Source organism: Paroedura picta, chromosome 1 (genome assembly GCF_049243985.1).
Source record: "Paroedura picta isolate Pp20150507F chromosome 1, Ppicta_v3.0, whole genome shotgun sequence".
NCBI classification, from domain to species: Eukaryota; Metazoa; Chordata; class Lepidosauria; order Squamata; family Gekkonidae; genus Paroedura; species Paroedura picta.
This window is the reverse complement of record NC_135369.1, coordinates 66,098,822-66,125,802: the sequence shown is the minus strand read 5'-3', so window position 1 is coordinate 66,125,802 and position 26,981 is coordinate 66,098,822. Positions and strand designations below refer to the sequence as shown.

At 43.8% G+C, this 26,981-nt stretch overlaps 1 protein-coding gene across 1 annotated transcript in view; it reads left to right on the top strand.

Moving 5' to 3' along the window:
• The window catches only part of PLB1 (phospholipase B1), a 175,495-nt gene that overhangs the window by 140,430 nt on the left and 8,084 nt on the right, over positions 1-26,981 (top strand). The window contains exons 50-55 of the mRNA XM_077341488.1: positions 7,554-7,634; positions 8,571-8,636; positions 11,684-11,778; positions 13,876-13,957; positions 15,477-15,581; positions 19,316-19,411. Coding sequence (XP_077197603.1) covers positions 7,554-7,634; positions 8,571-8,636; positions 11,684-11,778; positions 13,876-13,957; positions 15,477-15,581; positions 19,316-19,411 — 525 coding nt within the window. The remainder of the gene's footprint in view (positions 1-7,553; positions 7,635-8,570; positions 8,637-11,683; positions 11,779-13,875; positions 13,958-15,476; positions 15,582-19,315; positions 19,412-26,981) is intronic.

Sequence of the window (26,981 nt, the reverse complement as noted above, 5' to 3'; positions counted from 1 at the left end):
AATCAGGCACATCACTGGCTATGGGCAAAGTTGTTCAAAATCCACCATATCGACACCAGTGTGATCCTGAACATGTAATGTGATTGGGATCCAGAAGGCATTTCTGCTGACATGGGGGTGGTGTATGTGCTGATTTTTCCTCATCTGCAGTTCCTCATGTTTCCTCCTCTCAAAATTACCCTCAGAATAGCTTCTGAGGGATGCAGGAATCTGCCTTGGAGGGAAGGATTGGGAACAATCACTCACCTTCCCAAGGAAAAGTCATTTTCTCTCACAAGAGGGTTTTTATGGATCAATCCTAGAAAAAGGAAAAACCAAGAGGACTCTGTTTCCTTCTCCCTTAGAAGTTCCTAAAGTGGTTCTGTGACATTTGGAAACTTTAAAAAAAGTTGAATCATCACTGTGGCGAAGCTGAGGCTCTGATCCCTACTCAGCCATGAAGCCCGTGGCTGATTTTGGGTGACTCTCAACCTGGCTGTTGTTGAGATGACATTGAGAAGGGGAGAACCATGCATGATGCCATGAACTCCTTGGAGGAAGGGCAGGATAAACATGTGTTAGAGAGGAGAAAGGGAGCTAATTCAGACTGAAGCCTTGTCATGGGATCTGGCCATTTCCTTGGCACCATTTTTGTAGTCCACAGTTATTCATACTCCCCATAATTGATATTTTTCCTGTGATGTACTGAATAGGCATTTAAAAGGCATTCCTATGAGGCAAACTGGAGGCAGAAGGTAGGGGGAGTTTGAAGTTAGGAGAAAGGGTTAAATCCCCTGCGCTGCACAACTTAAAGCCTCAAGACAAGGTGGGTATCAGGTCTGGTTGATTTCTATACTGCCTTCTCAGTGAGCGGGCTCAAGGTAGTGTACAATTACAAACATAGCATACAATATATAAAATACAATATATAAAAAAATAGATTAACATTAGTTTAAAATAATTAGAATCATAGAATCATAGAGTGGGAAGGGGACATACAGGCCATCTAGTCCAACCCCCTGCTCAACGCAGGATCAGCCCTAAGCATCCTAAAGCATCCAAGAAAAGTGTGCATCCAACCTTTGCTTGAAGACTGCCAGTGAGGGGGAGCTCACCACCTCCTTAGGCAGCCTATTCCACTGCTGAACTACTCTGACTGTGAAAATTTTTTTCCTGATATCTAGCCTATATCGTTGTACTTGAAGTTTAAACCCATTACTGCGTGTCCTCTCCTCTGCAGCCAACAGAAACAGCATCCTGCCCTCCTCCAAGTGACAACCTTTCAAATACTTAAAGACGGCTATCATGTCCCCTCTCAACCTCCTTTTCTCCAGGCTGAACATTCCCAAGTCCCTCAACCTATCTTCATAGGGCTTGGTCCCTTGACCCCAGATCATCTTTGTCGCTCTCCTCTGTACCCTTTCAATTTTATCTACGTCCTTCTTGAAGTGAGGCCTCCAGAACTGCACACAGTACTCCAGGTGTGGTCTGACCAGTGCCGTATACAATGGGACTATGACATCTTGTGATTTCGATGTGATTCCCCTGTTTATACAGCCCAAAATGGCATTCGCCTTTTTTACCGCTGCATCACACTGCCTGCTCATGTTTAGTTTACAATCCACAAGTACCCCAAGGTCTCGTTCACACACAGTGTTACCTAGAAGCGTATCCCCCATCCAGTAGGCATGTTTTTCATTTTTCTGACCCAGATGCAGACCTTTAAATTTATCTTTATTAAATTGCATCTTGTTTTCATTTGCCCATTTTTCCATTGTGTTCAGATCTCGTTGAACTCTGTCTCTATCTTTTATTATTATTATTATTATTATTATTATTATATTTATATTTATACCCCGCCTCCCCCCGAAGGCTCGAGGCGGCTTACATAAACCCGTCCCCTAAAACCATAAAATGACAATAAAAACCAATGATTTACAATAATTGTAACAGCGATGGCGTAGCCTACTCATTTGCTCTCCGCATCCTCATCTACGGTGGGGGGGATACTTCCGGAGTATTTGCCAGACCTCCCAATTTGGTGTCATCTGCAAACTTGATGAGTAGTCCCTCCACCCCCTTATCTAGATCATTAATAAATATGTTAAAAAGTACCGGGCCGAGCACCGAGCCCTGAGGTACCCCGCTACTTACCTCTCTCCAGTCTGATGAAACACCATTGACAACAACTCTTTGAGTGCGGTTCTCTAACCAATTCCCTATCCACTTAACTATCTGAAAATCCAGATTGCAGTCCTTCAACTTATCCATCAGAACATCATGGGGAACCTTGTCAAAAGCTTTACTAAAATCCAAGTAAACGACATCAACCGAATTTCCCCGATCCAGCAAACCTGTTACTTGGTCAAAAAAGGAAACTAGGTTGGTCTGGCAGGACCTGTTGGAGACAAATCCATGTTGACTTCCTTGGATCACCAAATTGTCCTCCAGATGTTTGCAGATCGCTCCCTTTAATATCTGCTCCATTATCTTCCCCACAACAGAGGTCAGACTCACTGGTCTGTAGTTTCCTGGATCATCCTTCCTCCCTTTTTTGAAGATCGGAATAACGTTTGCTCTCTTCCAGTCCTCCGGGACATCTCCAGTCCTTAAAGAGGTCCCGAAGATGATGGACAAGGGCTGTGCAAGTTCTCTGGAAAGTTCTTTGAGCACTCTCGGGTGCATTTCATCCGGACCAGGGGATTTGAACTCATCCAGTGCAGCTAAATGCCTCTCGACAAACTCTCTATCCATGTTAACCTGCCACCCAGACACTATCCTTTGGCTACGGCCATCTCTAGATGTGCCTAAACACTTTGACCTGTGGGAAAAAACAGATGTAAAATAGGCACTAAGCCTTTCTGCTTTCTCTGCATCCTCCGTTAGAGTTTGTCCATCCGCACCCAACAGTGGACCTATTGCCTCCTTTACTTTACGTTTGCTCCTCACATAACTGAAAAATCTTTTCTTGTTACAATGGGCTTCCCTGGCCAATCTTAGCTCACTCTCAGTTTTGGCCTTTCTGATGATTGATATACAGTGCCTAGTAACCTGTAGGTACTCTTCTTTAGAGCTCTGTCCTTCCCTCCATTTCCTGAACATTTCCCTTTTCTTTCTTAGTTCCTCTTGAAGTTCTCTGTTCATCCAAATAGGCTTCTTAGAGCTCCTGCAGTGTTTTCGTCTTTCTGGGATAGTCATTGATTGAGCATGCAATAGCTCTTGTTTGAGTAGCACTCACCCTTCACATGCTCCCTTCCCTTCCAGCATTCTCATCCATGGTATGACACTCATCATGTCTCTGAGTTTATTAAAGTTTGCCCTACGAAAATCCAACATCCACGTCTGGCTACAAGCTTCCTTGGCTCCCCATCTCAAAAGGAATTCTATGAGGACATGGTCACTTCCCCCTAGGGTCCCCACCTCCTTCACCTCATCCACCAACTCTTGCCTGTTGGTCAGTATTAAGTCCAGTATGGCTGAACCTCTTGTGGGTTCATCTACCATGTGATAAATGAAATTGTCAGCCAGGCAGGTCAGAAAGTTGCATGAATGAGGATCCACTCTCAACCATCTAGGCAGTAATACCTCTGGGTGACACTTTGGATTTGGGATAACAAAAGTGATGCAATAGATTCTCAGATTGTGTTTCATATTTTGTTGTGATCTGTCTATGTTCTTTTGAGGAATTTCTGCTGCGACTTGTTTGAAACATAATGTCTAATTCATGATTCCTTTAAAATTAACATTTGTATGCACCTGGCTTCTGCCATGTTTCTGGATGATGTTTCCTATGGTTCAAACTGTGGAGAGGCTGTAGGTCTACCAGAGAGTTTGAGGGCCAAGGAATCTGGACCTACTGTGTCCTTCTTGCCTGCTTTAAATTGTGTTGAAGAATGCAAGATCTGTTGTGTGCATAACTGAGCAGAATATAAAATGTCCTGCAGGGGGCTTTGGAGGAGCTGCGTATTTAGCATAGTTAGAATAGGAACTTCCTAATGATTGTCAAACTATCTCTTCCAGTGTCCTGATTGGCTTAATGGGAGAATTCCACCTCTTCCCCCCTGCTTGACTCCAGAAGTTGAACAGAAGAGTGACTGTAGAAAAAATATAGGACAGTTAGGTCTCTCTCTCTTTCTACACAAAGTTGTTTCTCTTCTTAATCAAAACTGTTTTATTCTGTAAGCAACCTGGTGCTTTGCTCTCTGTGCATATTCAAACTCTGCCCACAAATTGCACCCAATTAGTAAATGTGATTTCAGTCCTACCTGTTTGGGAAGGGACAGAAATAGATACAGTAACCCATTCCCTAACAATGCCCCATATGATGCTGGAGTCTGAGGAAGATGTATGCTTTGGAACCTCAAAAGCTGGGTTGTGATGTGATGAAGCCTGATACACAGGTCTGTCTTAGTGGCCCTTCAGCAGCCTCAGCACCTATAGATGGCAGTGCTCCAGTTGTCTTTTACATGCAATTGATGCATTTCAGAATCTTTATTAGAAACTTTTGTATAGATACTAAATAATCTAAAATAGGACATAGCTAACACAAATATGCATACCTGAAAGCACACCAATGGATGACCATACACTTCAATAGAATAAAGATAAAATTATTCTTGATCATGCACAACCAACCCACAGAGAGAAGACACCCAGATTCCTTGATGGGTAATATATATGACCAGCTCCTCATCTGGGCAACCCTGATATTTATGTAGGAGGAGAATAATTATGGAAATCCTCAACTCAGTATAAAAGCTACAGTATAGCAAGAGGTGACCATTCCGGAGCCCTGGCACTGGGTGGACAATGTCTCTCCTGCTGATGAGCTCTCCGAAATCTGCCATGACGGCTTGCTGAAGGCAGAATGTTGAACCATGTGAGCATTAAAAGGTCTGCAGACTTGAGGAGACTTAAGATGGAATACACGGAGCTGGAGCCCCATCAACCAGCACTACACTATTTGCAAGGGAGTGCAAAACTTCTCTCTTAATATCCAGTAGTCTCTGGCGCAGTAATCTAAAAGGCCTGTGGTTCCTGTAATGCAAGGAGTACATCCTACATGCAATCTGAGCTGTTGTTCAGGACCTGTAAAGCCTCTGCTAGCAGAATGGATCTAAAGGCCCCAGTCCTGTGCCCTTGTGTGCTGTCACCATGACTTCTGGCTCTGATAGGGAGTGTCTTCTTAGCAGTGTTGCCCATGCAGCAGGTCAGGACGTGTTGCCAGCAGGCGGACCCACATCTGCAGGACTCACTTTCCTGGAGAGGAACGTCTAAGCATCTTTCAGAAGCACTGCGAGCCTTTTAAAAACTTATTCTGGTTAGATTTGCAGGGGAATTGAAGAGGCAAAAGGGTACATTTACTATGTTATTACTCTTTCCCAAAATACGGACTAAACCTATTTCTTGGCCTGGGGCCTTTAGAACGTCTCAAAGCACTGACAGATCACTTTCCGTGACCCTAAAAAAACAATTAGAGCCCGGAGTCTGGCAACAGGTGTTGGTTTTTGTATATTATTAGTCATCTCCGTTAATATGAGGATCAGCATCAGCAATCTGTTTCCCTCTCTGCATTTCGCCCGTCTCAGGGAGCAGCTGACTGGAAACACTGACATTTGAACAAAAGCCAGAATGGCTCCCAGGTTCAGGCGACCCTGATCCTGGCCTTCTGAAACGGAGGGGAATGACGTTGAAGCACCTCAGGCACCCCTTTGAAGTGAATGTGAACTGAAGTCAAGGTCCAGGGAAACAAATCCTATTAATGAGGCAAGAATTCAGCCCCCATTAGTGATCCCCAGCCCTTTGGTTTCTTCAGGACAGATTCACCAATGACGACGATGGTTGTTATGTAAACTCGCTCTTCTAAAAATAGCTGTCCATCCATTCCTCTCTTTGTACTGCATGTTACAGAATGTTTTCCACTGAGCTACGGCTCTCAGCAGCCCCTATTGTTGACTGGCAATGACGTAGGCTCAGCAGCTGCTGGCCTCCACTAAGCTCAGTCACCTATCTTGGGACGTCTGCATTTATCCCAGGACCCGCTCCTTTGGGCATCCCTTTTCCTTTTGCCATTCTTAGTCCTAGTCATTTGGCAGGAATTCCCAGCCAGTAATGACCAATGCATCCTGCGCTGCTTGCCTCTGCCCCAGTGCAAATGGAGAACATTCCCTGTCCTGTCTTCAGCTGCCAGCTCCAAAATCCTTTCGGAACTGAAGCGTTCTGTGTAGCAGAACCCTGCAGCAAGAGCTTATGTTAACCAAGCCCGGCGCAGCCATGAATGTTCTCCCTTTAGAGGGAGAACAGGAGTGGCTTGCATTGCCAAAGGCAGATAAAGTCTAGCTTTTTGCTACAACTCTTTCATGAAATCCACCTCATGACAGCCCCCAGTACTCAACCAGAATAGACAAATTTGCTTTAGATCCTCTTTCTTCCCATTATAGACAATGCAAAGGTCGCACCGTGTCTCAATCCCACATGAAAGTGGATTTCTTTGTGCGGTTCAGGTACGATTGCTGTAACCAGAGCCCGGCAGTTTCTCTGTCTGTGGCTTACAAATTCTGCCACAAGGAGACTCAAGTTTCACAGTCCATCTCCACTGTGTGATCTTAATTAAATATTGCAGATTGGTTTGATTTGCATAGATTATGTAGCTTTATTAGATCATTGGAAAGGTCTGACAAAATTTGTGTGTAGTGTAGAGAAAGCAGTCCTCATGGTGTCTGATTAAATGAAGGCCATCTAGAAAAAGGAGGGGATGATGAACAAAATCAGGGTCCAGACTGAGCCCTTCATATGGCAATGATCATGCAAACAAGCCTATACCACTTCCCTCTTTGGGAACATATCCTTGAAAAAACTGTTGCAAAGAAAGGGAAGATCTTTTGGCATTTCAGGCAATTCGATTTGCTTGCAACTTAAATGACCATGTTGAAACATGAGAAACATTGTCTAGTGGATTCATGTTCAGCCAGGTTTTTCCCTTCAGTGGGAATTATTTGTGTCTTCAAGTGCTTCTGCCTGGTATTCTACAATAAAGGCATTGGCTTGGTAGACAGAACATGAAACTGCAGCATATTTTAACAGTAGATACTCTATGGCACCACGTTTAGGGCTGCAGACAAGCATTCAGATCCTAGTTTGCCCTGGTAAGTGCTAGCTTTATTGCTTTAGCCTGGGAGTATGTGAGAATGCTACTAAGGAATAACCCAGGACTATGCTGGGGTGTGTATGTTTGTACATTTCACAAAATAATAGATAAGACTCACTGGGTTTAATCAACCAATTTCAAACTATGATTTCAGATCTTGGTTTTCATATTTCCTAATTATTTGACGGACTTAGAGGACTGGTCTGTGTTCAGACAATTGCACTAACCATACATTAAATCACACTGTTGTGTTATGAACTCTTCCATACTCTGTCACAATTCTGTAATAATTCAGTTCTAACAGCTCCAGGCAGCAAAATCTATGAGACCTGACTGAAGCCATTTAACCATATCACTCAAGCCTTTCTCAGCTCTTCCAAACAAGTCCTCTACACTATTGTACTCAATTTCTCTTATGTCTCACTAGGATATCAACTACAAGGAAGATTGGAAGCTAGTCACCATTTTAATTGGACGCAATGACCTGTGTCAATATTGCTTAGACAGGGTATGTACCATCTCCCTGGAAGTACAGTTAGCTTAGTATGCAAGTGGTAAGATTCAGCTTCACTTTTTATTTGATTGTTTGGAAATTAGTGTTCTTCCAGTATTGTCCAATGACATTTTGGTTGCTATGGTGATTTTAAGGCCATTTCAATGTCATGTTGTAAACCAGCCAGGAATGATAAGCCTTGTTATGAAGGCCAGTTGCTATAGAGTTTTTGTTGGCCTGTTTTTTATTGTTATTATTATTATTTCACATGGTGTTTATTTTTGAACATGTGTGTGTTGCACCTGTATTTATACTGGGTTAAGAGAGACTGTACATGCTTGTGGCCACCAGATGAACCACAATAGGTCACTGTTCCTTGGGCCTGCTTCTAGTAAGCAGAACTTTATTGGCTGCTTCACGTATTCATTGCAAGATTGTGAGCCAAGATGGAGGAGAAGGACAGGCGAGGGGGAGCTGTGTTTGGCCTCAGAAGGTTCACTTTACTCACTCAAGTCTGTAGCTGCCTCCATCTCAGGTATTCCCTGATAAGAAGGAGAATTTTGAATCATGTTTTGCACTGTGAGCTTGATATAAGTTCTTGCACCTGGATCCAGTGAGGATTGACATAAAGCAATCCAAATAAAATATTGCTGATTTAACTTATTCAGATATCAAATTGCGTGTCTCTGTTTTCAAAATACGGCTATATGTGTAAAGGAGTCTAATAGCCACATGCAAGGTAAGTAATGTATATGCTGCAACTGGAAATTAATTGAGTAATACTTTCTTACAAAAATATCACCCTGAGTTGAAGGCATGTCCTCATGTGGAATCTTTGAGTCAGAGGCTATGCCATGGGCCCGTCTGGTTTCTGTAGTGGGGCAGGTGGTTGTCATTTTCAGTTTTTCATGTGCTCCTGAAAATAGATAATCTGGTGTTCTTTTTCTGCAGGACACTTATTCAGTGGGAAAATATGTACAACACCTCCAAGACTCCCTTGATATCCTTTACGCAGAGGTAAGATTTTAAGACACTCTAGAAGGTTGAGTCCTTGGCAACCATGTGTACATATTTCTCGCCCCTGACAAATTTTCCACGGTCATGTTTCATTCAAGCACTTCTTTCAGATAGCTGGCACTGGTACAGTCACATAGGAAGGGTAATCAAATGACTCTGATACCTTGTGACCAGGAAAATTGTGAGAAACTAATGCAGGGTTATCTTCATCTCAGATAACTTGGAGAGCAACCCTAAACAGACTAACTCAGAATCCTGCTCTGGTCTCCTCAGTATGGTTGTCTCCCATGGAAAAGCTTGTAGGATTCCACTCCTGGTACCCTTTGTGTAGTTGAAAGCTTCTTCCTCTGGCAGCAGATGGCAGTTAGATGGCCTCTAACAGCAGACTGCTGATTCTGCACAGTGTCCACCCTCTTCTATGCTTCGATTGTGCCTTCTTGTGGACATCTGTACAGCAGCTGAGGAAAGAGAGTAGGTCTACAGAATGTGGCAATACAGTGGAAAGCAAAAAGGGGGAAGGACCTGTGGCTTGGGACAGGAAAAGATCTGGTACTTGAGCTTCTGTTAAAGATAATATCTAGACACTATGAGTACATTTGTCTCAACCGCTCCTGCCACGCTCCATCCAAAATGTCCCATTAATTTAAGTCTTCGTTTTTGCATTAAGTCTCTTGGACTGCAATTAAATGTATGATGCTTAACAAAAGCCAGGCAAGTATAATCTTACTAAGGATCAATTTTGACATAATTGATAGCCAAACAGCCAAATTAGGGTTCTTTTGCCCAGCCCCAATAAATCACACTGAGAGAAAAGCCTTTTTAATATTTTTAACACAGAAGTAATATAGACACATGGGAGTTCCCAAATCTGTGCAGAGAACAATAGGATTACATCATGGATAAATACCATTCCCTTGGAGGTGGAAAAAGATGATGCCTTGCAGGATGAACCAATAGCCTGGGCTTTCTACCTCCCGGGAACATCCTGCAACCCTTACACCAACCTTCCAGGAACTGCTGACAGGCCCTAAAAGCTGCTTGCATGCTTCCCCCCCTCCCCCGCAACCTCCAATTGTTTACATAAACACAATCTTCTTCCATTTCTCTAGCCTTGATAAAGATTCAGTTATAAAATAAACTTTGTTTTTTTGAGAAGGTTTATTAAAAACTACATTACAGAGAGGAACAGGCCATTTTCTCTGCCTGGTCAGAACCAAAGACTTGAACCAGGATAGGACGTAGAATTATAGCCAATCCCCAATAACTATATGATCAACCAGAAGGTTGCAATCGTTTTCTTTACCACTAGGCCATCATAATGGTGGGCATTCATGAGATCCATGGGATCGCTTTTACTAGTGTCAGAACTGGAGGCAAATATATGGGCTGGGTACAGTGAATGAAAGGTCTTGGTCATAATATTGTATCCAGGAACAATAAAATGAGTAATTAGTTCCCCTGTAATCTCTTCCCATGTAAATGTTCATTTTAGGAATGACTGAAAAGTGATACAATCAGTGTCAAATGTAAGACTTTAACATTCCTCACTCACTGAGCCTTAACTGCCTTACCTCATACTGTAAGACACTTCTTTCCATCATCAGGATCATTAATAATTCTGCAATATTGATTAGTAGCTTCATTGACACACATATACTATGCGGGGCTTAATTTGAATCAGAACTCAGTCCCTGGAACATGTTAACTAATAATTATTACTTGAACCAGAGAATCAGGCACAAAACAATGTGCTGCTTGTGAAAAACTTCAGTGCCAAGCAGATGGCTGGAGATATTGGCTCTGATAGTGTTTGTCTTCATTTATGCCCTTTCATCCAGCTTCAGTCTTTAAAGCAGGGATCTCAAATCCTATTGAGCCTATGAAACCTTCAGAATCTTGATAACAGGGATGGCCATGGATCCTGAGGCTTGCAAAATATTGGGAAGTTCCAAGCTAAGAATCCTCCTGTTATGGAGGCAGGTTTCTTGAGTCAGTGCTATCTGCAAGCACAAAACTGTTGCCTTCTGGGCTGTTCCAAAGAACCTCCCATTCCCTTGAGGTGGAGGGAAAGTCAGAACTGGCTCTTTTGTTTGGGGAATGAAAAACATGGTCACCACACAGAGGATCCCTGCATTCAACTATAAATGTTAGACTCGCATGCATTAAAGCAAGGAGCAGGCAAAACTGAAATTACAGTCTCAGATTCTACCAGTCATTGCACTCTGACCTGAAAACTCCCTCCATGCCATAAAGCCAGAGGGCGAATACAGATGGCTAAGTAACAATAACCAGTGTGCCAGATTTTGTTGGACAGGATGTTTCACATTAAGGATCTTTTTAAAGGAGAGAGGGGATCTAGAAAACAAACTAGTGGAACTGAGACTATTTGAAAAATGTAGGGAATCAACTCAGGTCATTGTCAATTCAAATCAGATTGTTAAAGAGCAGATCATTCAGATGCAAAGGATTCATCTAAAGGACAGAAACATCTATGACAAAAAAAATTCCTGATCAACATTTAATTCTAGCAGTTTGTGACAAAGCTCAGGCTATGAATTGATGGAGGCTTTCACTGGTTGTTGTGGGTTTTCCAGGCTGTGTGGCCATGTCTGGTAGTTTTAACCTCTGGTATTTCACCAGTACCTGGGACTGGTATCTTCAGAAGTAGGACACAGCAAGATGGGAATTTTGGCATAGAGAGATCCCAGCCCTCTGAAGATACCAGGCACAGTTCCTGGCAACCACAACCACATTGCCCAGAAAACCCACAACTCAAGAGTATGCCTTTTTTCCCTATTAGTGATCACCAAGCAAGACTATTAAATTTAGTTTTAAATGTAGACATATAGAGCTGTGCATTCTAGAGGCCTCCTGTCCCTGGCTAGAGTTTTGGCTATGTACTTATATTATACCAACAAAGTCCATTGTCACTAGCCTTTCCATATTTCCTGGCTCATGTCATGAAGACTGATATTTTCTGTGAATAGGCTCTCTGTGTTGCCCTGTGAACTGTGCCTCAATATACCTGGTTCTTATCATCCCTGCAGCTCCCTCGGGCCTTTGTCAATGTGGTAGAGATAATGGAGCTCACGGGACTGCGTCAGATAGAAAGGGAAGCATCCGGATGTGTTCTTTCAGGGCTGTAAGTGAACAGATCATATGTCAGTCTCTACTGTATGCTATTTTTAGGGTTCATCGATATCCTTGTTATTCATAAAGCAGCCGCTACAGGCTTAAAAACCTGTCCCTTGTCAGATATTATTGAACTTTTGAGCTGTGAGGCAGCCGATGCTCTAATTATAATGAGGATATTGGGTTCAGTTTTTCTTTTACTCATATAGAAGCAGCCAGCATTGATTTTTGTTGGAGTTGCAGCCATTTGAGTGAGATTAGTTTTGGATTCCCTGCTTTCTCTCCAGATATTGGTAACATAGTCTCATCCACAGTGACTTAACACTTCTGGATCTTTGCATCTAGCGTTCCTGGGGGAAGTGGTGGAAAGGGCTGCTATGGACCAAATATCAGCATTCCTGGACAAAACTTCAATCCTAGATCCATCCTAGTCAGGTTTCCAGCCTAGCCATGGGGTAGAAACAGCACTGGGTGCCCTAACAGACTATCTCCATCACCAACTGGACTAGAGCGGGTCAATGCTGCTTGTGTTACTTGACCTCACAGCAGCGTTTGACATAGTCGACCATGAGCTCCTAGCTCACCACTTTGCCAACACCACAATACAGCAGACAGCCCTCCAATGGCTGATCTCCTTTCTCCGGGGTCCCAGACAAAAGATAGCAATGAGAGAGAGACAACTGACCTGCAGTTGTGGTAGTCTACAGCAGTGGTCCCCAACCTTTTTATCACCAGGGACCACTCAACGCCGGGGACCACTCAATGCCGGGGGCCACACAACGCCTTTTACTGAGGCCCGGTGGGGGGGATAGTTTACTCCTCTACTCTCAAGCACTGCCCTAACGGTCTCTGATCGCTATGGTAATGTTTAAACATCCCTTCAAAATAAGATACAGACACACCACAACAATGAACATAAGGAACATTTTATTTTCATGGAAATTTTAACTCATGACAATGACAAATCAGTGGGGAGAAGGTGTCCTTCGGGGCCCACCTCCAATTAGTCGAAGGCCCACATGTGGTCCGCAGCCCACAGGTTGGGGATCGCTAGTCTACAGGGTATGATCCTCCCTCCAATTTCATTCATGGAGGCACAGATCACAAGAGTAGCACAATTGGAATTTTTTCACCTGTGCCAAAGCAAACAACTAGCACCCTACTTGGCACCAGTGATCCATGTGATGGTGACCGCTAGACTGGATTTCTACAATTTGCTCTACGTGGGCCTACCCTTATCCCTGATCTGGAAGCTATAACTGGTTCAAAACTCAGCAGTAAGGGTTCTCACAGGAACACCTTGGAGGGCCCACATCCAACAGCTGCATGGGTCTGGGTCCAGTGCACCTGAGGGACCCTCTCTCTGCCTACACTCCTCAAAGAGCACTACGCTCAGCCAACTCCAACTGGCTGGTGATCCCTGGCCCTAGTGAAACACACTTGGCCTTAACCAGGGCCAGATTATTCTCTGTCCTGGCACCCACTTGGTGAAATTAGGTTCCAGAGGAGATCTAGGCACTGTCAGAGCTAGCCCAGTTCCACAGCTCCAACAGAATGAAGCTCTTCTGCCAGGCATTTGGCTGAGGTCAGCGAATGAACAACATCTATTGGACCCCCAGAATCCACCCATTAATAACATAATGGGGCAATCCTGACCTGACTAATCTGCGGGGTTATGGTCAAAACGTTATCAGTTAAACAGTAATTAATCAAATGTTCAACTGTTGCTGATGTTGCTGTTATTGTTGATGGATGCAGTTACTGAACTTCTATTGTATCTGTTGTATGGTTTTCATGTTCCCTGTAAACCACCCTGAGCCACAAGGGAGGGCAGTATATAAATGTAGGAAATAAAATAAATAAATAAGGCCTTAGGGCCTTATTAGGCCTAAATACAATCTTCTGATAAATTCCTGATTACACCATAGTAAATTTAAAAATCTGAAATCTCTGTGTATTCCAGATTTACCCAGCTGTTGCACAAACGTGGCAACTGACTGTGGGACATAGATCATCCTCTGGTATTTCTTTTCTTAGTAAGCTCTTGTTAACTGAACTGCACTATCTATCTTGGACTGCTGTTGATTTGGATATTGCTGTCTTTCAGAAGCCTGTGTCCATGCTTTCTAAAGCCTCAAGAAAATTCTGCTGAACTGCAAGAAATGCAAAGGGTTAACAGAGACTTTCAGGTAAAGCAAGGACCTATTGATTTAGATCTTTGCATCCCCCATGGGAAGTCTATGTGTCACCATAGTAAAGCTACTTGCAGAGTACTTACTGATAGTATGACCTCATATGAACACATGAAGCCTCATCCTGAGTGAAACCATTGTTCTATTAAGATAAATACTGTCTACTTTGACTGGCATCAGCTTTCCAAAATCTCAGATAGAGGTCTTCTACATAATCTACTACCTGCATAAGCTACTACCATTTTCTAACTAGAGAGCCCAAGAATTGAATCAGGGACTTTCTGCATGGAAAGCAGACATCTGTTGAGTATTTCCCCACTATCTGAGGTACAGTAGGAGGTGATGGCACCTTCAGTCTTTTTGGAAATGGAACCCCATTTGAAAAGCAAATAACAGGACATATTTCCCAACTGACTACTTCAAACAAATGATCACTTTGACAGACCTCATTTTAAATACTCCTGCTATTTAAGCTGTGATAATTGGTACTAACCAGGAACATTCCTAACCTTCCAACCTAAAAAGAGGACATTTTCATCAATTGTTTAAAAAGAGCTCAAAAGCAGACAGACACCAGAAAAAGGGGGGACATGTCCTCTAATAAGAGGCCATCTGGTCACCCTACCAGTTGGGCCTCTTTTGGTCTTATAAAAATAGTGAAGACAGATCTCTTCTGGAAGGCATTTGCCCTTGATTGGGACTGCAGCTGGACACCTCCACTACTGAGCATAACTGAAATCATTTTATTATGTTATTACAGTTTACAATAATTAGTCTTACTAACTGACAGTGCTGTGATTTTGTATTTTTATAAGTGTTCAGTGGTTTTATGGTTAACTGCTTCAAGTGCCCTGCAGAGAAGCAGCATAGAAATCTGAGATGTGGTGATGATGACAGTGACAGAGTTAGGTTTTTAAGCTTCCTGTATGATCTGCGAGGATCTAATAAAATATCAGCTCCTTTCCTTCTTGATCCTCACAAAACCCCTATGTAAGTAACTCTTGTATTACAGAAATTGCGACAGCACAACTCCCACACTAATGCCTGTTGATGTAGTTAAGTTATCTTTGGCTTGCTTTTCATCTCCTCAGTGGCCAACTTCCTGATCCTTGTCCTTTAGCAGCAGCCAGCATAGCAGGCATGTGCACTAAATAACAATTGGTACTTTCAGGATTTGGCCAATCAGAATCACCCTAATAAATGATTCGGGGTGGCAATTTGGATTTGGTCAATTTGAGTGTGGCTGAATCAATTCAGGCTCTGAGGCATTTAAAGGAACCTAGATGTCCCTTTAAATGCCTCCAAGCATGCCAAACAGCAGATCCCACTGAGAGAAGTATTGATTCGTATACTTTTTGGCTTATGTTAACCAAATTGCCCATCCCAACTTTGAATTGACAGTTATACACTGGAGAGAAAAATGGAGAAAGGCCTCCGTGTTATCACACCCAAGGGCTGTTTTCCACTTGTGGAGACAGACATATATTTTCGTGTTGTACCTTCCATTCTCAAACAGGAGAGAAGCACAATGATGATCAATGGCGGTCGCTATGATAAGCGGGAAGATTTTGCTGTTGTTGTGCAGCCATTTTTCCAAAATACCAACATGCCACTGGATAGAGTAAGTCATCTTTTGCTACCTGCACTAGCCAAAGCTTTTTACCAGGATATTTTAGTTGGTAAAATATACTTATTATTTATTTTGTGGCTTTTAGGCTGCACCCTCTCCAATAGATCTTGGGACGGCTTATAACAAAGCATAAAAATAGTCCAGTTACAAACATATAAAAAAACTTTAAAAATCCTAGCAAAATCAATTTACAGTTTAATCCATAGTCATTCCTTTGAAAAATCATTACTCTGATGAGCCAAGGCCTGCTGTTGGTGGTGTTTTCCTTTCTGGCCTGGATCAAGATGGGGGCACACATTGAGATCCCCAGGTGTGGGACTGGGTGGGGCCCATACATATGGTAGGGGTACTGCCCTTGGCCTCAACCAAATGCCTGGTTTGTAAATACCTCTCTGCCTTGAGATAGAATTGTCAGTTTCCAAATGTCTGTCTCTTTGTCATATCCGAGCATGACTAATACAAGAAATGAATGTTATGACTTCAAATGATGGAATAGACCACTGCAGATACGAACATGACCAGTTGTCAGCGGCTCCCAATTTTTTCGTCAGAACAAATTAAGTGGATTATTTTCAGATTATATTCTCCCACTGCTCAGGAAACAAGGGCACACGTATACTGAGACATGCCACCAGAAGGGAATATTCGCCCCAGCCCTAATTCCCTGAGACCCCAAAGGAAATTGGGGGGAGCATGGTAGCTGTCAATAGCCCTGGATCTTTCTAGCAACAGTTACAGTTAAGGGCTGGATTTTGTTCATTCTAGATCAAGGTGGTTTGGACTATGGGAGACTAAGCAGCACAGTTCATAAAAAACAGTTCACAAAGAGCTCAGTGTCTTGTTCCTAAGATAAAGATAGTTTGGGCTGACCTGATGTAGCTTGACTTAGGCAGAATAATATGCATATAAAGAAACTCTAGAACATATGCTAAAAATTCAAGGCACACTTTGAATATTCAGATCATAAAATGTAACATCTGTGTCTTAAAATAAATGTCAGTGTTAACATTTGAATTGGAAGATTCATGGCTTGTCATTTAACTCCACAGACTAGGGAGGGCCAACTGGCAACTCAGACTGGATTTTAACACCTCCCTTCCCATAATCAGATCATAAATACAAGCTGCAGGGCTGAGTCTTGCTTTTAAAAACTGCCTGTCTTTTTGCCTGGGAGGGACACTGTAGTTCATAATCCGGCACCAGGAAAAATGAGGAAGGGGAGAGTGGGACTGTTTTTGCATTAGGGGACATACCTTGTTTTAGCCTCATTTTTAATTTCCTTTGGATGCTATGAGTTGACTCTAGCATTTCCTTATCTGGGGTTTCCTCCTCTTATATCCCAGGATGAAAATCATGCCATGCTTTCTGCACTGTGTGATGGAGGCAGCCTCCCATAATGCTTTGCTCCCCATTTTCAAAAAAATGTGGTGTGCACCTTTGTTTTTGTTGCTTTCCTTAATCCCACCATTCTATGCCCTTGATCGCCTCCCATCTTTCCCCAGAAGTATCCTGAATGTAATTTTTTTTAATCCCTGGGTTATAATAATTATAATACTACTAGTTTCAAAGCCCATTCCTAAGAACAGACCTTGAGAAGTTCCCCTCCCCTGGCCAGGAAGCTTAAGGTGTCCTTGGGTGGCAGCTGGCAACCATATCAAGTGGGCCAGGTGGGGGCTGGCCAGCTCGTTAGCAAGCCCGGGACAGAGCTCCTTAGCAGTCAGCTAGTCAGCTCCTTTGCAGACCTTAATGAGCAGTCAGCAGGCTGGGAGGCCCTCATCAGCAGGTCCAGCGTAGAAGGCCAAGAGGCCCTCATTAACAAGGCCTCCACCATGACCCTTTGCCCAGGGGCTCTCCCCTTACCTGCTGCTGACTCCAGGTACTGAGCCGTCTGAGAGCAAAGAGGCTAGAGTCCAGGGACAGAGGGCGGGAGCTGTAGGGGCAGGGCCAATCAGAAAAGCACCAGCAGCTCTGCTTCAATTTGGGTGGTTATTTGCTCAAAAAACAACTCTCCAGGCCTCCAGAAAGGTTCTCATAGGGAATAATGGACACCAATAATTGGTTCCAAACCCAGTACTTGAAACTGGAATAAGCAGGAATATCAATATTTTTTGAATCCCTGATATATCCCTGATACGTTTTTTTCAAGGCACACATCACTACATATAATTTTAGCACAAGGGTACAACTGCCTGGGCTACATATTTCTGGAGTGGTAACACAGTATGCATAGACATGGAGATCTTGTTTAAATGAGAGACCAGGCATATGCTGTGCTTCACAGGTGAATATTTCATGCTGTGTTAAGCACCATATTTAAATGTTAGCCCACTGTCCTGGGCTGATTTGAGTGCTGATTATGCATATATGATTTCACCCTTCCTTCCTTTCTTTCTTCCTTCCTTCCTTCCTTCCTTCCTTCCTTCCTTCCTTCCTTCCTTCCTTCCTTCCTTCCTTTCTTTCTTTCTTTCTTTCTTTACTTGAGAGTGATTCTAGTTCTCTTCAGAAAGCTTCCTTGCTCTCAGATACACAACTACGCACAGAACACAATCCGAAGTAACTTTTGCACATGTGGATTCCCTTGCTAGTGGCAAAAAATGCTTCCCTTGAAACTGATGGAAAAACCCTTATAGGTGAGAAAATTCCATAACAGTCCCTGCACTATCACTAGATTGATAGATTGAGGAGGGGAGGAATCTTTGTATTGAACGGACCTGGAAATGACAGTTCCATTGATAGCTGCTTATCACTGGCAATCCAGCTTGAAGGGAGTACCAGTGGAACATGGGCCTTACCTTAGGCATGCCAGCAGTGGTGCAGAAGGAGTAGCCCCCTGGGGGGGATGTCAGTGAGAGCATGGCAGTACATAGGAGGAAGGACAACCATGCACAGTTCCTGGGGGAGAAAATGTCTCTGTGAGAGAAAAGGCTGACTCAGCAATAGGCATAGGGCAGCTGGAACTGGACAAGTCTGGAGAAGGAGGATAAAAAGGAGGATAAAAACGGAATGGACTTGGAGAATAGCTAGCCTGGCCTGTGCTTTCTATAGTGGATAGATATCCAGGACTCCCCTGGACTGGCAAAGTGGTATTGCTGGCTGACACATTTACCATTGGTCAGGTCTGGATAACTTAGCTACTGCCAATATTAACTCTACCAGAAGATGAAATGGCTGCTCCTACCAAGGCCAGGTAAAGGAGGGGAAGCAGGCCTCAGAACTTAGGTGATGGCAGGGAAAGGTAATCAGGGACAAACCAGTCAGGCTGCAGAGCAAATGTTAATTTTGGAAACTGCCGAGCTAATCCATAAAAAGGGCAACTATGGCATCTCTTGAGTATTGAGTTGACTCATCTTTGACAATGTTGCCATACCATGGTACATCCCTTGGGGCTGCTGCCCACAGGGCCATCACACTGCCGATATGAAGAATAAAGGTAACAATTGGTCACATAAGCCAACTGGAAAAGGCTGTGGCTGGTCTCTCAGTCTAACTCCACTACAGCTCATCACCCTTAGTGATCTAAAACTGACATTATAATAGAAAAGGGGGCTATGCCTAAAAAGTGATTGTCACAAGAATTAGTTTAATGCTGAATAATCATGGGGCAGGAGTTGACTGGTTATGGGCTAAGCATCAACATTTAAGATGCATATGAGAAACACCAGAACCTTGCTAATGACAGATCTCCTAGCCCTTGCATGACTGAGGCTTTTTGTGTTAAATCACAGGATGGGAAACCAGATCTGAGTTTCTTCGCTGTGGACTGCTTCCATTTCTCTGCAAGAGGCTATGCCAGCATGGCTGCGGCACTCTGGAATAATATGGTAAGAATGGCTGTCAAGAGTTCAAGCCCATGGAGAGCTATACCTTCTGTTTGGAAGCCTAGCACGGCATCCTTCTAGGAAGTGACTGGCTAGGATTACTTAATGATGATGGAAAGCAGTCTGCAAATAGTTATTATAATTGCATTATGATTTCATGGCTTCCAGGGCTGAATCCTGCAATTCAAAAGAGATTTGAGGTCTGAGGTTTTGGCTCACATTAAACTCTTAAAGAATTGGTACATATTTAATGCCAGCAGCATGTGTGGTGGGGGGAAAAAAGACCCAGCTGTAATTTGTCACCACACAGAAACCTGGTAACATCAGTAATATTATTAGCTGCCTTGGAAAGCATTTCATAGAATCATAGAATCATATAGTGGAAAGGAACTTCCAGGGTCATCTAGACCAACCCACTGCACAATGCAGGAAACTCACAACTACCTACCCACCCACAGTGACCCTGATTATATGCCCAGATGATGCCTTCCCAAACCAGGGTCTGGTATGGAGGAAATTTGCCTCCTGACCCCAAAGTGGCGATCGGCATTTCCCTAGGCATGCAAGGAAGGGCCACAATTACTACTTTCAGAATGTACTAGAGAGAGTTTAGAAACTTAAGGACCAATTTAGAAAATCACTGGGAAGTGATTTCCCACTTTTTGACAGATTTAATAGTTTCAACCTCTGAACCAGTGGTCCCCAACCCCCGGTCTGGGGACCGGTCCTGGTCCGTGGATCAGTTGGTACCGGGCCGCGGCTCCTCATCGTCCTCCTCCCTGGCTACTGCCTCGGGGGCTGCCCTGCCACTCTGCCGCCAGCTCACCTTTGCTGCTCTCCAGCGGCTGGCATGGCTGGGGCTCCCCCTTGGCCTGGCACTGCGCAGCTGCTGCTGGCAGTGCCCCCCAGTGCGGGGCTGGAAGTCAGGGGTGCTGGTGGGAAAGCAAGTGGAGTAGGGGCTCAGCCAGCAGCAACGTCCCTCGGCAAAAGCCCCCCCCCCGGGCCTCAGTAAAATTGTCAAGCGTTGACCGGTCCCCAGTGATAAAAAGGTTGGGGACCACTGCCCTAAACCATAGGTTCCTAATCATCCTGTGGGAAATTTCACAGAGGCACAAAATGGCCAGCACGGGGAGGCAGAACCAACCAGACATACACACACAGGGGAAACCCAAGGGCAGAGGATGAAGAGGAATAATTTTAAAAAGCAATGAGAAAGAGAAATGAGTGAGAGAAACAGAGAGAGAAACTAAAATTGTAGTAGCAGCTTCTGCCTTAAAAACTCTATGGTTTTAATCTGCAGGGCCAGTCAAATCTCCTGCAGCCCCCTGACTCCCCTGCCTGAAAAATATGGCAGGCACCAGGAAAGATGTTAGTAGGCACCATAGCACCCATTGGAGACCCCTGACCTAAATGGCCTAGGTATATGCCAGCCTTGTGCTTTTCTGTGGAGCCAGGTTTAACTGAGATCAGGTGGGTCAAGACCGATGGGAGGGCTTTTTCAGCAGCCTCCCCCCCCCGGCAAGTCATAGACCGACCTCCCCAAGAAGCCAAGAGTGGCAGCATCCCTTCAGGCCTTCGTGATTTTAAAAGCTATCCCTCAAGGCCTTTGAATCAATGAATAAGTACAGCATCGGCTGCTTGCTGGTTACCTTAAGCGTTCATCCTTTGTTGTTTTGCTTGGTGATTTTAACCGGCTTGTGGAGATTTTATGCATTTAATATGAATTGGCTTTAACCTGGTAGAGTCTTGAGCACTTTTGGGTAGACAGGCAGTTTATAAATAAACTAAACTAACCCCATCAGGTATAATTAATTTTATTTTGTCTGCTGTTTCCCTGACCCTGGGTGCCCTTCAGAATAATTAATTGCCTTGCAGAGAAAATGTAGAGGTATAATATGGATCCTGTGGTTTGGATTCCCAATTAGCATGCAAGAAGCAAACTCCCAATTCATATGTCACAACTGGGGTTACATTTCCTGATTTAGGGAACCTTCAGCCTCAGCTCTACATATGAAAAGGGAAGGAAAGAGGGAAGGGCATGAGCCCAAGAATAAACCAGGCTTAAGCTCATCACACTCTTGAATTTGCTTGTCACCTCCAAATTGTGATACTGACATTCAAATGCATATTGATGAAATACTGCCAAAATCTCAATTATTTATATGGTTTCATATGCAGTTGAATCAAAATAATTTTTGCTTGCATGTTTCACCAGTGCATGGGATTCTCTGAGCATGTAACCCCCTGATAGCCCTGGCTAGCCCAATCTCATCAGATCTCAGAAGCTAAGCAGGGTCAGCCCTGGCTAGTATTTGGATGGGAGACTCCAAGGAATACCTGGGGTATGACCCTGAAGCCAGTAATGGCAAACCACATGTGAGGTTTCCTGCCGTAAAACCCCACAAGGGGCAGCACCACAGCACAGTGACCCTAAAGCAGGGGTAGTCAACCTGTGGCCCTCCAGATGTTCATGGACTACAATTCCCATGAGCCCCTGCCAGCATTTGCTGGCAGGGGCTCATGGGAATTGTAGTCCATGAACATCTGGAGGGCCACAGGTTGACTACCCCTGCCCTAAAGAATCTTAGTGCAATCATATGGTTGGCTTTCTTTTTTGTAGTGTTTTATAAATATGCATATATGCATCAATGATGCAGGTGTTTTTAAAAGATGCAAAAGTTCTAAAGAAAATAAGAACAACACATGAGTCAATTCACAAATCAGTTCTCTGGAATTAAGAGAGTTGAATTCAGCACAGAGATAACAATCCAGAACACTAAAAGAACAGAAGGAAGGATCCACTCAATTAAAATCCTACGTAGCAGAAGATAATCCTTTGGGGCTCTCCTGAGGCAGGCAGCAATTTCTACCTTCCTCAGCTCTTCCTGTAGATAGTAACAAATAACAGCAGCGGCTCATTTCAGTATTCTCTTAGTTCTTTAATATGGTGAACTGTTTTCTTCCCAGAGGTACATATTATTGGAACATTTGGTTAATATACCAGAGTTTTGCCCAGTCATAGAAGTGTGATACTGAGTGCAGTAAATAAATCTCCCAAGAAGTATATTGCAGAAAAGGTAAACTCACATAGATTCAAGTGGATCCCATTCACATTCAGGTTGCAGTCAAATGAAAAGAAAGAAGCCAACTCTAAAGGGTACATTCCTTATCACAAATGGCTAGCTTGTGCTGCATCAAGTGTGTGGGAATATGAGGGTGTAGTTTCGACAGACGAGACCTGCAGAGGTATGTCTCCATGGAAGGCCATGGAAGAGAGTGAGAGGACAAAGCAAGAGAGGAGGGGTCCAAGGGCAGAACAAAAGGTTAAGATAGAGGTCAATGAGATACCACCTATACACATTTAAAGTGATGTAGCACCACCCACCCACCCCCGCCGCCTAATGTCCAGGCATGCTGAGTCACTTACTCCAACACATATATGGCAAATCAGCCCAAGCACGCAGCAGCTATATATCACAGAACAGATGTTGTTGCTATCGAACTGCTGTATATCGAGACAGCATCCTTAGTTGTGCATATGACATCCATGCAGATGAGTGGGTGTGGCTATGCAAACAAAAAATTGGGGGAGTCTCCCAAAAAGAGATTCTACCTTTTCTCCTTGCTGGTACTGCAGGGATGTATATATAATGCAAATACTGATGGCTTTGCAGAGCTGTGAATTGCTTACTGCTGTTACCACCATGGAGTTTGTGCTTTTTGGGGATATCGGGGGGGGGGTGTATTTTACGATTTTTTGATTATATTGTGTTTTTATAAAATATTTTATTTTGAACCGCCATGAGCCAACTTGCTGGGAGTGGCGGTATACAAATTTAAAATAAAATAAAATTAAAAGTTAGCCATTAAGGATTATATGAACCCAGATCTCTTTGCATAACAGAAACACCAGTAAAGAATAGAGCTATCAAGTTTTGCAGATTCCTGCACACATGAAATAAGAGGGAAGTTCAAGAAATCAAAAAGGGACCTAATTAACTTAAGGTACGAACAATATCTGGCTGCCCACAGGTCTCTGGCAGGCTGTTCCTAGCTCTTTCAGTTCATTTATTTACTTGTTTATTTAAAACATTGCCATGCTGTCTTTCTATCAAAATAGGATCCCCAGGGCAGCGAACACCAAAACATACAAACATTAAAGAAGCATATAAAATAAGGTATATATGAAACATAAAAGCAAAAAGCCAGGGAGACTTGAGGTACTTGTCATTTTAGATTAAGGACAGCAGTGGTGTCCATCACCATCTTTTCACTCTGTTAGAATGAAGAGTGTGAGGAACTGGGTCTTTGTTACGGGGCAGTCCCATCAGTGAAGTGCTGATGGTTCTTAGAAAAATGTCAAAGATATTGCCAGTGCAATAGGATTAGGCAGAGTGAGGACTTCGTGGCATACCTGCTGTTGCAGCTATTATGAGACGACAACTATGAGTTCTGTTTATTTAAGGGGTTTTTCTGGGGAAAAAACACACTTTAAAGTTGTTGTTTTTAACTTTAAATTGCTCTCATGTACATTTCAAAGGCAGCATGTCAAATTAGAACTAAATAAGCAAATGAATACATTATTGATAATGTCACTTCTAGCCTGTAAAATAATGCGTAATCGCAAGTTATCAAATTTGTTTTCCTAGCTGATGCACATTATAGTCACACTGCCAGAAACAGAATTTACTTTTCAATCAAATCTGAAATAACTAAATCATATCGGTAGTCACTGGGCAAAGCACAACAGTGCCTTGTATCCAGCAAGCTGTGTATTCTACAATTCTCTGCTTGGGTTGGAAGATCTATCCTGATCTCTGTATATTTTGGAACTCTTGTTCTTTTTCTATTCTTTGATTTACTGGAGTAATTTTAAAATGCACTTTCTAAGACAAGTAGTAAAAGAAAGAGACCAAACGGAGTCCCCCTCCCCACTCTCTCCTGAGTTTCTTCTGGGTCAGGCAATGCTGGAGACTAGCGGAATTCTGTCTGGATCTCTGCCAGCCAAGTCTGCAGAAGGAGTATGTAAAATCAGCACATTCTCAGCTGTTCCAGCCAGCCACTTTTCCATCCTTCCCAGGATTTTCAAGCTGTTCTGTTCTCTGTCAGTGTACCATGTCATTCCTTGTGAAAAAGGGCTGTGCGTGCAGGAATCTTGTTAGCCAAAGAGGCAGAATATGTGGCAGGCTGTCTTGGTTAGTAGTACTTAAAGAAAATTGTTTGCTAGAACCTGGATGCAATTGCCTAACCCAGCAATGGACTCATTAGACTGACTTTGGGCAAGTGGCTGTTCCTCAGCCTGTGGCCTGTAAAATGGGGATGGCAGGATAAAAGGGAGGAAGAAAAGGCAGAGTACAATTGGCAAGTCAAAAACTTCTGAAATGGAAGTTAAATCCGTAAGTCCTGCCCACTGAGCGCGTCAGAAGACCTTGAGTGGCAGTTACCATGGTGGCAGCCAACAGTGATGGTGACAGCCAAAGATGCTGGCCCCGCTGCATGGGTGCTGCACACTCAGTCGGCTGTGGCAGCAATAGAGAATGCCAGCCCAGGCATGGAGGAGGAGGCTGTGGAGGCTGGCCCAGCCACAAAGCTGGATCCCACAATGGCTGGAACCCCGATGGCAGCAGAGAAGGCTGGCCTAGCCACAGAGGCAGATCTCATGGAGGCCAGCCCAACCACAGAGCCCAGCTGAAGTGGCAGAGGACTGCCAAACATGGCTGCCTTCCTGCTGCAAAAAGTAAGTAGTGGGGAGGAAGTAGTTTCTGTGTGTGTGTGTGTGTGTGTCTCATAGGGGGGAGAGACCAGGGATGAGGTCGGGAAAGTGATAGTTAAGGGAGAAGAGGGAAGGGAGGAGTGAGGGGGAAGGGGTCTGTGTCTCCATGTGTATATTTGTGTGTGTGTTTAAGAGAAAGAGGGAGTGGGAGGGACCAGAGGGATATCATAGAAGCAAAAAGTAAGGGGGAGAGGCAAGGGAGGAGGAGAAGGGAAAGGAATCTGTGCCAGACTCCCCTTATGTGGATGTGTTCCATATAATGGGTGAACATCCTTGTTGGAAGATTTTTGTTATTATAATAAGCCAGTGTGATGATTGGGATGGGCACGAACAGGTTTGTGAGCCAGAATTCAGCATGAACTTCAGAGCCCCCAAACCAATGGTCAGGGAAGCCACCTTCCCCAAACATTTAATTAACTTTGTCCAGTTCTGCTGTTTGGGCCATTTAAACCTAGCAGCTGAGTAGGGCAAGTCAACCCATCAACTGTTAGGTTTAAATGGCTGTGAGCCATTTAACCCAACCATTTCCCCCTTGCTTACATGTGTGGACAAGTGAAACGGATTGGTGAAATGGCCCATAGCCTCACTGTTAGGCTGAAATGGCAATAAGCCAATTTACTAGTCAGTTTCACTATCCCCACTTGGAAGTGAAGGGATGCAAAACTGGCCTGTGAAATGGCTGCCAGCCATTTAAACCTAAACCTTAAGTATGGGGTGGGTGTACCCATCCACTGTAAGATTTAACTGGGTGTGGGCCATTTAACCCATCTGTTCCCCTCCCCCATACTTCCAAGTAGGGGAAAGCAAAATAGATTAAATGGTTTGCAGCCATTTCACCAGTTGGCTTAACTTCCCCTCGCTTGGAAGCAAGGAGAAGCCAAACCAATAGATGAAATGACTGCCAGCCCTTTAAACCTAACAGCATGGTGTACCCATGGGCATCAACTGATGTCCATTTTGCTTCACCTCTCCTGCCTTGAAGCAGGGGAAAGCAAAATGGACAGGTTAAACAGCTACCAGCTATATAACCCTTCCTAGCCAATGCCCCCATGGCTATTTTGGTGATGGGTATTTTTCTTCAGTTTGGGGCTACTCCAAACCCCAAACCTTGATCTGAACCAGAATTTCCATGTTTGTGCCCATCCCTAGTGTCAAAGCAAAAGTGAAAACTGGCAGATATTTGAAACGGAGACTATGCCAGCCCTACACAAAGAAAGGAAAGAGAATGAGGAGCATGTATGCCTTATCTCCCTTCCCATGACCCTGTGTGCTCACCCAGCCTCCAGTGTGAGCAGGTGGCCTAGCAGTGTTAAAACATCTGACTCTGCAAAATCAATGTATGTAGGCTCTGTATGCATGGTCAGAATCCCAGGTTAAATGAAGGGCTTGGCAGTGTATGGGTGATCACTGGCTTCAGAAGTGGAACAAATGTGCTCAGTGTTTAGGGAGGTGAGATATACTCCTCCACCCTCCCACTCCTCTCTATGGATAAGGCTAGTATTTCATCTGAAAAAAAGCCCTTTGAATGTTGAAAGAACCATTTTTTACTTGGCTCTAAATATTAAAATTCAGAATTCTGTCATGACTTGCTGAACTGTTTCCCAAATCAGGGACTGGGGTGCTTGTTTAGTCAGAGGTGGGAGGGGAGCACACTTCCTTAAAGTGACCACAGGCCTGTGCCAAATAAGCCTCCTCAAAGATCTCCAGTTTTTTATCATGTGACATGGTGAGCAGGTTGATAGAAGGCAGCAACTCCACAGCTTGTGGGGTAGAATGAGGTTGGAGGGCTGCGTAACTTCA